Source organism: Aquarana catesbeiana, linkage group LG11 (assembly GCF_042186555.1).
Source record: "Aquarana catesbeiana isolate 2022-GZ linkage group LG11, ASM4218655v1, whole genome shotgun sequence".
Classification (NCBI taxonomy): Eukaryota; Metazoa; Chordata; class Amphibia; order Anura; family Ranidae; genus Aquarana; species Aquarana catesbeiana.
In genome coordinates, this window is record NC_133334.1 from 81,904,928 (window position 1) to 81,918,172 (window position 13,245).

The following is a 13,245-nucleotide window of genomic DNA, read 5'->3' on the forward strand; positions in this document are numbered from 1 at the left end:
CATTCTTCATTATGGTTGCAAAATAAAGATTCTGCAGTCCTTCCATGTCATTAATGTAGTGAAAACTGCTATCCTTTCATACAGTCAGTACCCATTTGTGTATAAATTAACCAGACAAGTACAAACATACATACATATATATATATATATTTCAGTTTAAAAAAAAAAAAACAAACATACAGAATAGCTGCTGGAAATGGAATTACACACTCACACTTCAATGAACTGGACCAGCCAATGGTTTTTAGATGTCATAAGCATGGACACAAATAAAATCACCAATGTAATAGCTACCTCAGTAATAACATTTCTACTTAGACAAAGCCAGTCAATACCTTTCAAAATCACCATCTCTTCTCTAAACTTACCTTGCACAAGAACATTTGCAACACCCTGCAGTTATACAATGCAGAAAATGAACTAAATCTTTAAAGAATCTTTATTTTTATAACAAGACATCCCTACCATACAAATATATAAAGGTAACCAGTTTAAAAATATTACAGATAAAACAGACAGGTATGGAGCAGTGTGCAGTAGTCTGGGATATGGGCTGCAAAGCCTGCAGTGCCATTGCTTAGAATTTCTTCAGACTGTAGCCCACAGCAAGATGCTGCCTGTTGCTGTTTAGTGGTGGTGAGTGCCATACTGCAGAGCTAGTGCGCTTGTAGTAGCGGGGCTTTTTCTTATAAAACAAGTCCTCCAGTTTTGGGCTGTCAATTGTGCCAAATATTTTGTCGAGATTTATGGGGCGATAGTACTGTTGGTGCACGGCTTGAGCAAACTCGTTTCCTGTGGACAAAAATTAAAGGAAGGAATACATAGGCATTACTTAAAGCATTTGTTACCCCAACACTTCATATTCCTGATATGTGCCTGCTGTAGCATGTACTTGTATGAGAAAGTAACCTGTTCTCTTTGTATTGCTTCATTTATGCGAAATCCCTGGTAATCCTGCTAGTCCCTTTGCTTTCCAATTAAAAACTGACCACAACAATCAGGAGAGCACAGCAGGGTCAGTTCTCTCTGGAAACTAAGCCTGCTCTCCTCCACTGATCAGCCTTAAACTGAATGGGCTGTTTTACAAGGTGATAGTTTACAATTACTTTAATACTGATGGGGAATGAACATTCAAACTAAAACAATAGTGTAAGGTGCCATATGATGGAGCTTACAGACAATTGCATTACTCTCCCTGTTTCAGGTTATGTGGAGTAAAAAAAAAACAAACAAAAACAAAACAAAAAACATAAAAAGGTGATCACTGCTAAGAGGCACGATCAAAAAGTGGTGTTCCTCATGTCAAAACCATAGCCAAATGAACATGCTTAGTCTCATAACCAGCATTAGTAGCAACCTGAAATAGCATTTTTATCAGAGAAAAGCACATACATACAATAGACTGCCCCACTAGCAACGTGCATAAAAAAGGATGGGACAGGTAAACGTCAACTGCTATAAGTCCCAGATTTTAGGCCGATTATAGTCTCTCCTATTCTCAATGTAGCAGTGAGATTATAGGACACTGCAGGCATGTGAAGTCACCTCTAGGGTGATAAGACACTCACCACATGCCCAAGTTGGGACAGGCTTGCGAGGCTTGCTGTCATCATCTGTGGAGTCATCACTGTTTAAGTCCATGCCGTAATCATCTGGATTGAATTTAGGTGGGTGGGGTTTGTATCCTTTAGGAGTCATGTCATAAGATTCGCAGGAGGAAGAGTTCTGAAAACACAGGGAACCATTTACCCACAGTCTTAGCAAATAGGCAGCAAGACACAAAATACCTTTCCTGTTCCAATGTCCCTGTTTAAACTACCTTACCTGCATTTCTACAGTGACATTTAGCACTGGAGTGTTGGCGGCCAACATCTGCTCCTTAGTGATTCTCTCCTGCTCCTCACGCAGCCTCTGTGCCTCTAGTTCTTGGCGTCTCTTTGCCTCCATTTCTTTACGTAACCTCTCCTGTTCTAGCCTTTCCTGCTGCTCCTGAAATTGCACATATAGCAGGTTTTCGTCATACTTGTATGTGAATGCATTTATCTTATTGATAATTACATAGCTATATAGAGAGAATTCACATCAGTGGAGCTCACAATATGCAGTCAGTCTCAAACTCTGGCTCTACTGTAGGTTTTTGGATTATAAAAAGGAACACCATACAAAGTCCATCATGTTTGTTCCACCAGCAGTAGATATAATTGATTGCCACAAACTTCTCACCAACAATGCCACACACACACACCTCACTGTAATAGTACAGACTTCTCAAACTATGCTATTGCTCTGAAGTATTCTGAAACAAATTAGAATGCTACAAAGTAGAATATCAACTCACTCTCTTCTTGCGTTCTTCAGCCTCCTTGCGCTGTTGCTCTCTGTCCAGTGCTGCCCTTTCAAGTTCTTTTTGCAGCTGAAGAGCCCTTTCACGCTCTAGTCGCTCCCTTTCCCTGAAATATCAATTTGTTTTTTAAATCTTAAAAAAAGAAAAAAAAGAAAATCAAAATGGGGTCGATTTACTAAAACTACAGAAGTCTAAATCTGGTACAGTAGTACATGGTAGCCAATCAGCTTTTAACTTCAGCTTGTTCAATTCAGCTTTGACAAAAAAACAAAAACAAAAAAAAAAACTGAAAGCGGATTGGTTCCTATGCAGAGATGCACCAGATTTTGCACTGTCCAATTTTAGTAAATTAACCCCCATTGTGATTCACAACACACAATATTCCAACCCTTCACAGCAGGATGCCAATATTACTAAAGGCAAAAAAACTTTAGCTTTGGATAAAGTGGAGAGAGATTAACCTCCCTGGCTCTGGGTTAATTTTCAGTACCAAAAGTGGTAACCCTGAGCCACACTCAGGGTTACGCCATAGTATCCCTCTATTGTTACTTACCATGTCCCTATGATCCCCCAATGTCCTCCGGCCGAGTCCTCCTGGTGATGCATCTGTCGACCGGGTTCTGTTCCCTGTGAGCACCGCATGGGGGGCAGAGCCAGCAGGAAATTCAAAACATAACACACAATACATTGTAGGATTACATTACTGTATCAAACCATTTCACCTCAATTTTGTCCCTAGCGCTCTGTCCAGTGCCCTGCCTGCACTTTTACTGTTCTTTATGCCTGGAAACCTGAGAACGTCCATGGCATCCAAAAAGCATCCCTTTAGGTCAAAAGAGGTTTTAGACTAGTTAGAAAACAGCGATAGAGAATTAGAATCACTTGCAGAATTGAGCGAAAGTAATTAGTGGGGTAATTCGTCAGACACTGAAAGTGACAACAGCGACAACTCTGCAACTGAGCTCAATGATATGCCAACTTGGTGCTCTATTGACGGGTATGGATCAGGCAGCACCCCCACAATTTACACTTACTGGAGCATCTGGTATGAAAGTAGACATTGAACACGACAACCCCTTGGCATACTTAACTTCTGACCGATGAGGTGATCGAGAAATAGTTACCGAGACAAACCAGTAGCTACTACGCATCAGAAGTTTCCAAGAAGCAGAAAGTGGGAACCAGTGACCAAAGATGACATTTGGAAATTTCTGGGCCTTATAATACTTCAGGGAGTGGTGGGGAAAATCCTGCAGAAGTGGTATTGGACAACTAATAAATTACCTGCCACTCCATTCTTTGGCATGGTCATGTCAGAGTACAGATTCTCTGATCATGAAATATTTACATTTAAAAAAAAATGGATTTAATGAAACTACTCGTACTGCTCCAAAACTAAAGAAAATTTTAGAAGTATCTCAAATGATTCTAAAGAATTTCTACCGGAGCCATGTGCCACAAAGAGAGATCAGCATAGATGAAAGTGATGACCTACAAGGGAAGGCTCAGCTTGGCACAATACATTGTATCAAAGAGCACGATTTGGCGTAAAATCCTACATGCTATGTGAATTGTCAACGGGCTACATTTGGAATTGTCCTATTACACTGGAAAAGGAACAAAAAAATCAATCCAAAATACAGCAACTATGGAATGGCAACATTTTCAGTCCTTTCACTCATTGAACCATTGCTAAAATCAGGGCTATTGCGTAACAACTTTTATAAGTCTCCTGAACTTTATGGGTTTCTTCTGCAAATCAAAACAGATGTCTATGGAACCCTTAGGGCTAACCGGTGCGACACGCCGCCAATGTTTGCCAATAAGAAGCTGAAGACTGGAGAAACGGTTGCCTGGCAGAAAGGCAAAATGGCACTGCGATGGCGTGACAAGAAAGAGGTGTACCTAATGCGTACAGTTCACAACACCTCCACTGCTATGATACGCACGAAAGGTGGGAAAGAAATCATAAAGTCACAATTAATAAGACTACAATAACACCAAGGGAGGTGTCCACAGAGCAGACCAAGCAATGACATTCTACCCAGCAATGAGGAAACAGCAAAAAAATAACTACAAGAAGATAATCTGGCTTATTGAGTAATGCTTGTGGAATGCCTACATACTGCTCAAAAAAGTGACAAGCCTGCGATTTATTCCTACTTCATTTGGAAAGTTGCCAAACGTATCTCTGTAAACCACGAAACACCATCAATGGCTGTGAATAGAGCTGGACTTCGTGCTGTTGGCGTTGTCAACCCTGGTCATCACTTCATGGACTACATCCCACCAACAGAGAAAAAGTCAGCACCTACAAGGATGTGCGTGGTTTGCTGCTCGAAGCATGACAGTGGAAAGAAAAAAAAAAAAAGTTCCATTGTCCCGATTGTGACGTTGGACTTTGTGCAGTCCCAGGTTTCAAAATTTTTCATACCCGGTATATATACTAAACCAATATGCAGTGACTAGTAATATTGCACCCTCAGGCTCGATTCACACAGGGGCAATACGACTTCAGCGCGACTCTGCAAGGCGACTTCAACGTGGCTTCAACTCGACTTCAGCGCGACTTTAAGCAATTTACAACGCGACTTCAAGTCGCCTCCAGGACAGGCGACTTTGGCTGTGGCCAATCACAGAATAATCAGCTCTCTGGGAGGGAGGGGTTTGCCTGGGCAAACTAATTTTTTTTAACGGTAAAGTCGCTTCAATATAGATGGAGATCCGACTTGGAGGCGACTTCCATTGAATTCTATGGGTACAGGTCGCCTAGAAGTCGGATCCAAGTAGTACAAGTAGTACGCTCTGAAGTCGGAGCAACTTCAGTAGTGTCAATTAAGACGCTCTCATTCACTGTAATGCAAATCTCACAGTAAAGCGACTTGGGGCGACTTGAGGGCTTACAAGTTGGATCCCAAGTCGTCCTAGTGTGAACCGACCCTCAGTGTTTTTGGTTTGATTACACTGAATCAAATTATGTTTTTTTATATTTATTATTTTGGGTGTGAAACTATATAAAAAACAAAACAAATGCACCACCATGTGATATGACTCACACATAGCTCTGCATTTGTTTATTTTTAATATTTTATACACAGATTATGGAAGTGTGAATATGCTTAGCAGCTGTGGATTGGTTCTCTTATGTTTAAAACATTCTTTGGACACTCTTCATTGGTAGCTCGCAAGACATCTATTTCAAACTTTATCATACCTGGGATGTCTACTAGACTCTTGTTTAGACAGATTTAAGACATTCCTAAGATTTACAGGCCTACAGTATAAAACAAAATTTCCATGCAAAACAATGTACCGCTTTCACATTTAAAAATACTGACATAATCAGCCCGCCAGGGAGGTTAAAACACCTGTCAAAGTTTTGTTGCTGTCTGCACTCGGTGAGATTCACACTCTAATTATCCCACTTACTATCACCAAAAGTGAAAGTAAATGAAAATCCAAAGTTTTGGAGGTCCCCCCAGAACAGGAATAGAGGAGAAATCTGGCAATGCAGACACTAGTTCTGGTGATGAGCAATTCCCTATTTTTCAAACTACTTACTCACTTCCTGCTTTGGCCATGGGATAATCCGACAGTTTTAATCCTCCCTTACACTATCCAAAATTAAGTTCCGTCTTTAGCTCTACTTTGAACTTGTGATGCAGAAAGGAGGAAAAAGCATAGGTAAAGTTTATATTACACCTTACATGCTAGAATAGTGTATTTACAGGTTGTTGAAAAATTATGTTTTCTTTAGGGGAAAATACAATTTTTGGACACAGCATAAAATCCTTTCGGAGGAACACAAGAAGCTGGGTTCTAGAAGAAGAGAATTTAACAGCGAAAAAAAAAAAACACAAACACTCCACACAGGTTTTTATTGTAGGTACAAAAATCCAGTTTCTCTTCCATTGAGGGACACATAAGTCTTCCATTTTTAGGACGTCCAAAAGTAGTCCAGCTGAGGGATGAACACCACAGCAAACTTCAACAGGCAGGGAAAAAAAAAAAAAAAAAAAAAAAAAACCACACCAACCACTCACAGAACTGGGGACCACCTACAGTTTAAAGCCACCTGTTGGACTCCCAAAGCTGCCATCTAGTAGAACTTAGGGAATATGTGAACAGAGGACTAGGTGGCAGCCTTGCATATTTGGGGAAACAGCTGTCTGAAGCCAAAAAGTCCAAGCACCACCAGAATTGATGGCCTATAAACTTCACCTAGAGATGGTGGAACTAGAAGCTGTTGCACCCCTTAAGGGGCCATATGAGAAGACAGTCAGCCTGTCTTTCTGAAAGCAGCAGTGGTTGAGAAACGGATGCTCACCACTTTCCTGATGGCCGAGTTATACCACTGTTTTTCCGGTCTTATTCTGAATTTAGCGACTCTCCTTTAGGATGGATTAATGCTGCATTGGTCCAGACTTCGCAAAACTCCAGGCTGTTGAGCAGAAGATGGAATTCCGACGACCAACTTCCCTGCACTGCGGGCTACCCAAGTCTCCTGCCCAGTCCAACAGGCTAGCATCTGTCATGTGGTTCTTACAAAGGATGGGAAGAAAAGACTTCCCATTCCAGAGCCAGGCTCCTGAGAAATCAGGTCAAGGACAACCTGGTACTCAGTGTCAAACAAGTTGGTCTGTCCATGACAGAATATGGCTTTGTAAGGGCCTGGAGTGAAACTCACAAATGAGCTACCATCAGACCCAGAACTCATGGAAAAGTAGAGATTCATATGACTGTTTGATCACTTGACCAAACATTCCAAAATAAGTCTCCTCTGGCATTGATTTCTGAAGGTTCAGGTACCAGCCAAACTGTTGTCATGTCTGAACAGTCAAAGATACATTGTCCAACAGAGACTGCATAAACTTTTACCTCAAAAAGGGGAGTCCTCTAATTATCTTATAATGGGGATACAACAAGAGCATATCAGAGTTAATACAGCTGTTAACAACTTGGTGAACACTCAAGTTGCAGACCAGAGGTCGAATGGCAGGTCCAGGAACTAAGAGTGCAGAGAACCAGCAGCAAAGCATAGGAAACACGAGTGCGCTGGAAAGATGGGGACACGTAGGTTAGTGTCTGATGTTCACAAAAGCCAGAAGTCCCTCTGTTAAGGGTGGTGATGACAGACATGGTGGATTTTGCAGGCAAAAACTTTTAATCACATGGTCATCTAAACATACTGATGGGAGAGTCATGCGGGAAAGGAGATGGGAAACCTCCAGAAGCCAGTCAGTGGAAATAGTACTTGTAAAAGCAACAAGCTGATTCTCTAGTGTCAAAGTGTTGCGTACCGCACCAGTAAGTGCGGAAACAGTCTCTTAATTTGGAAGTAATGGCAAAAGTCTACAACTTCTCAGAGGCAAACTGATGTCTAATGCCGTGTACACACGGTTGGACTGGCCAACGGGATAACCTCCGTCGGCATTTTCGACGGAAAAATTTAGAACACGTTCTCTAAGTCCGTCGGAAATGCCGACAGAAAAAGTCCGATGGGGCATACACATGGTCGGAATATCCGACCAAAAGTTCCCATCAGACTTTTTCTGTCGGAAATTCCGACCGTGTGTACGGGGCATAAGAGCACTGCAGAATCCACAGGGGTAAGGCACAAGAGTGTACTTGTAACCTCTACGGTCAGAGTCTGCTAGTAACTGGGTGATTTGGGCCATAAAGCCACGCACAATGACTGTGGTAAAGTCATCAGCCAAGAGGTCAGAAGAAAGCCACACCTGACAGACACACACAGACTGTGTTGAGGTTTTAGGCAGATGTGAAAAAAATGCTGTAAAGAATGCTTTCAAGAATAGATTTTTTTTTTTTTTTTTTTTTTTTTTATTATCAATGAAAAGGACAGAAGGAAAACAGAAGAAAAATCCAAATCAATTCAATATTTGGTGGGACCATCAATTGCCTTCAAAAAAGCATTAATTCTTCTATATAAAAACTTGCAGTTTTTGAAAACTCCTGCATGGTTGAATCACTTAACCTTGTTTCCATGTCCTATGCACGAAAACATAGGAAGCAGAAAAATGGCAGCAGGTGCTCTGGACTGATGAGCCAAAATGTGAAATATTTGGCTGTAGCAGGAGGCAGTTTGTTCATGAAGGACTGGAGACCGGTACAATGAGTGCCTGCAGGCAACAGGGAAGCATGGAGGTACCTTGCAAGTTTGGGGCTGCATTTCTGCAAATGCAGATTTGGTCAGGATCAACTGAATCCTCAAGGCTGAGAAATACAGGCACTTTACCATCACGCCATACCATCAGGGTGGAGTGAGATTTGCCTCATTTATTCTGCAGCAGGATGACCGCAAAAATACAGCCAATGCCATTAAGAACCATCTTCAGCATAAAGAACAAGGAGTCCTGGAAGTAATGATCAACATCTGTCTGGGATTACATGAAGAGAAAAGAGGATTTGAGGCAGCCTACATCCACAGAAGATCTGTGGTTAGTTCAAGATGTTTTAACTACCTACCAAGGTCCTTCAAAAACTGTGCAAATGTACCTAGAAGAATTGATGCCGTTTTAAAAAGGCAATGGGTGGTCACACCAAATATTGAATTGATTTGGATTTCTCCTTTGTTCCTTTAGTTTCAATTTTGTTAACCGATAAAAAAAAATAAAACTTATTTCTGAAAGTATTCTTAAAATATTTTTTTTTTCACACCTGCCTAAATCTTTTGCATGGATCTATCAATCTACCTATATAGTAACAATAGGTTAGACTTCCCATCAGCGCTCCTAGGACACTAGCAAAAAACAAACAAAAAAAAAAAAAACAAAAAAAAACCAAACACTGGCTTGCTGGTTGTAGGAGGGAATATCTCGGGCTGGTTTAAAGTTAAAGAGTGTCAATTCCTCCTATAGGTGGCAGGAATAACACAAAAGGTTCCTGTGTTCCTCTATGGATGAGAATTGAAGAATGCAAGAGGCCCTTTAAAAAGATGGCATTGAGATTCTGTATAGCAGGGAAGTCTATGGAATCTTTAGTTTACCAAACAGTTTTCCTACAGGTATCGGAAAGGGGGCATTTTCTTTCAATTCCACTATTACAGATTTTTTTTTTATTAAAACGTGTTATACTTACCTGCCTTGTGCAGTGGTATTGCACAGAGTGGCCCTGATCCTCCTCTTCTCAGGTGGCAATCTTGGCGCCTCTTCTTAAGTCCACCATAGCCAGCCGCTTCATATGGGGAAAAGCGTGGTCTGCGCACTCCTGACCCTGACCCTGTGATTCTCCACGCCCTTCCCAGCTGTGATCCTGTCTGAGACTTTACAACCTCACTACCTATACATCAAGCCGAACTGACTTGCGGAATGTCTCGGTTTAACTGCATGCAGCTAGTGTTGTCCACTGTGTAACGCCGTATGGCTGTGGTGCTTGGCGATATCGACAAAACACTAGGAGATCAGCTACCGGGACCCTACAACTATAGTCCCCTCCAAGTGCTGTTCACCACGGATCTTGGGATCAGACTGAAGCGGCCCTCATGCTGAAAGAAACTATTTGCACGCTATAGCCGGCTACTGCTATCTCTCAGATCAGCTGTTTTTTCTCCCCCCTCCTCCACACTGCTTTAGCAGAGGGCAGAAGACAGAAGCAGCTGTTTGAAAGACACTCTCTCCATAGGGGCACATTTTCAAGATTCACTTTGGGCACAAAAGTACCTTGCCTTGCCGCAGATATGGATTAACTAGGTCCCTATGGTGGCTATGGAAAGGGTGTATCTTCCCGATATACACCTGTTGGAGAAGTACCTGTAACTGGACTTTGAACATCTGCTGTCTTCAGGTCGCTTACCTTTGTTGCGAAGGAACCAGTGGAACCTGCCATATACGCCTCTTCACTAAAGCACCTATTTGGATTGATCGATCCTCAAGCCTGTATGACACCTAGCCATATGGCAAAACGTGTCCACCTGTTCCGGTAAGCGTATTTGCTCTATATATTTTTTGGCTGTGGATATTGAGCACTGGAACATCACTTCTGTGAACCACGTAGCACCTTTAAGAACCTTTTTATTCATCTAACACTTATAAATGTCCAACAAAGGTGAACAATATATGAACATCATGTCCACGTTATTGGTCATTGATTTGGCCATGGACTCACTATAACATTGCAATTGTTTTGTTTCCATTATTGTTGTTTTACACTTGATCATACATCATCATGCTGCACGGGTGTTAGTCACATTGTGCGGGTCACCCAATCCTGTTTTTTATGTTTAGCGCTGCATTATTTTTCTCATTCGTTTTTAAAAAGGTGGCATAAATTGAAAGCATATTGTACAAAGTTTAGGCGAGTCTGGGAGTCGAGAGTATTTCCTTTATAGGCGTTTTTTTGCACTACACGCCCTCTGCAAAAGCCAGGAAATTATGTAAAGTGACAACACACTTTTTTTTTAGTAAAAAAAAAAGCGTTGAAACTTGACATTCAGAAGAGATAAGACGAGTTTAGGAGAGACTGACAGCTCCTAAACTACTCCAGAAAACGCGATAGAGAAGGGTTTTTTTTTCCTGCCTCTGAACGTCCCTGACAGAAAACGCCTGTAGTAGTGATAATGTGCAAAGACACATAGAACACAATAGAAGTGCTTCTAGAGGCAGGAGAAAAAAAAAAAAAAAACGTCAAACGCATGTAGAATCAACATTTTTTTTTTAAGTCCAGTGTACAAGGAGCCTAAAAGGATAAGGATGCCCAAGTCTAGGCTCCTTTATATGTACAGTGAATCCAGAAAGTATTCACAGTGCTTCATTTTTTCCTACATTTTGTTATGTTACAGCCTTATTCCAAAATTGATTAAATTCATTATTTTCCTCAAAACTACACAAATACCTCATAATGACAATGTGAAAGAAGTTGTTTGAAATCTTTGCAAACAAAAAAAAAAACAAAAAAAACAAAAAAAAAAAGTTTTTTTATAACAGTCTACCTGTAAAATCCTTTTCTTTTGAAGTACATCACGGGACACAGAGTAATAACTATGTGGGTTATATAGTCCACCTTCAGGTACTGGACACTGGCACACCCTAAACAGGAAGTTGACATCCTATATAACCCCTCCCATACCGGGAGTGCCCCAGTTTTGTAGCAAAGCAATACACGTGTATACTAGAAAGGGCAGGACCTCTGTGTCCCGTGATGTACTTCAAAAGAAAAGGATTTTACAGGTAAGCTGTTACAAAAATCCTATTTTCTTTAATCGTACATCACGGGACACAGAGCCATAGTCATTACTATGTGGGATGTCCCAGAGCAATGCTAACTGAGGGCAGGGAGACACAACCAAAGTAGGGCACCATGAGATCAGAGGACTTATCCTGCTGCCTGCAGTACACTGCACCCAAAGGCGACATCCTCCTGTCTTGTCTTTTTACATCCACCTAATAGTATCTGGTAAATATATGGATTGAAGACCAAGTTGTGGTCTAGCAGATTTGAGCCATGGAGGCTTGGTGATGCACTGCTACGAAGCACTAACAGCCCTAGAGGAGTGCCCTTTGATTTGAGAGGGTAGAAACAACCTCTTTAAAACCATAAGCTTGAACGATTACTTGTCGAGTCCATTTAGAAACAGTAGATTTCGATGCTGCCTGTCCTTTTAGGACCTTCAGGCAACACGAACAAAACATCCGTTTTCCAAATCTGAGCAGTCGCCTTTAAGTAGACTTTAACTGCTCTCACCACATCAAAAGAATGTAGTGATTTTTCTAGCATAGAACAAGGTTCTGGAAAAAATGAAGGTAGCACAATATCCTGGTTTAGATAAAAACCTGATACTACCTTTGGTAAAAAGTTAGGATGAGGACGCAATACTACCTTATCCTTGTGAATAATAATAATAATAATAATAATAATAATAATAATATGGCTCTTTACAAGACAGAGCAGCCAATTCTGATACCCTTCTTGCAGCAGATATGGTTACCAGAAAAAAAAAATTGTTTCCTTGGAAAAAAGGACCAAGGGAATATGTCGTATCGGCCCCAAAAAAGGCTGTTTTGTAATGCCGACAAAAACTAAAATTCAAGTCCCAAGGGTTCAGGGGTGACCTAACCGGAGATTAAGCCGTGTTACCCCTGAATAAAGTTACGAACCAAAGAATGCGAAGCAAGTGGTCGAAATAATACCGATAAAGGCCAAGGCCTGTCCTTAGAAAGCACTCAAGGCCAGCTTTATTTCTCACCCCATCTGCAGAAAGTCAAGGATTCTACCTTTGAGTTATTTCCTGGGGTGCAACCCCTGGTTTCACACCAGGAGATATATACTTCCTAGATTCCATAATCTATAATTGTGGAGGCCGGCTCCCTTACATTAACCCAAGGTAGAAACCACTGAACCTGACACAGCCCACATTTCTTTAGCGTGTGAGTCTCAATAGCCAAACTGTTAAATTTAGTGTTTATAAAGTAGGATGGAATACCAGACCTTGCGAGAGAAGGTCTGGCCGTGGCGGTAGGGTCCATGGGTCCCCTACTGCTATCTTTACGATCTCTGTACACCAAGATTTCCTGGGCCCCGCTGGAGGCCACAAGAATCACGGACTTCCCTTACTGCTTTATCCTGCGAAGAAGTCATGGACGCAGGCAGAATAGGAGGGAATGCATAAATCAGTGAGAACCGATTCCACAGGAATAGCAAGGCATCTGTTCGGCATGCTAACGGATCCTTTGTTCTTGACACAAAGTTGTCGATTTCTTTGTTGAACCTGAACGCAAACAGATCTATGTCTGGGATCCCCCATCTTTGACAGGAAGATATCAGGGAGAAGGAACCATTCTCCCAGGAACAACTGCTGGCGATAGGCAAAGTACATTGTTTTCTGCCAAAAATAGGATACGATTCACCTTTCTCCGGGCCGCACAACTTCTTGTGCCCCCTTGGTG

At 41.5% G+C, this 13,245-nt stretch overlaps 1 protein-coding gene across 2 annotated transcripts in view; it reads right to left on the minus strand.

Annotated features, from left to right (window-relative positions):
* Positions 1-421: 421 nt before the first annotated feature.
* The window catches only part of INCENP (inner centromere protein), a 58,387-nt gene continuing 45,563 nt past the window's right edge, over positions 422-13,245 (minus strand). For both annotated transcript variants that reach the window (XM_073604603.1, XM_073604604.1), the window contains exons 15-18: positions 2,339-2,450; positions 1,825-1,989; positions 1,569-1,725; positions 422-792 (exon numbers count right to left, since the gene is read on the minus strand). In XM_073604603.1, coding sequence (XP_073460704.1) covers positions 578-792; positions 1,569-1,725; positions 1,825-1,989; positions 2,339-2,450 — 649 coding nt within the window. In that variant the 3' untranslated portion in view covers positions 422-577. The remainder of the gene's footprint in view (positions 793-1,568; positions 1,726-1,824; positions 1,990-2,338; positions 2,451-13,245) is intronic.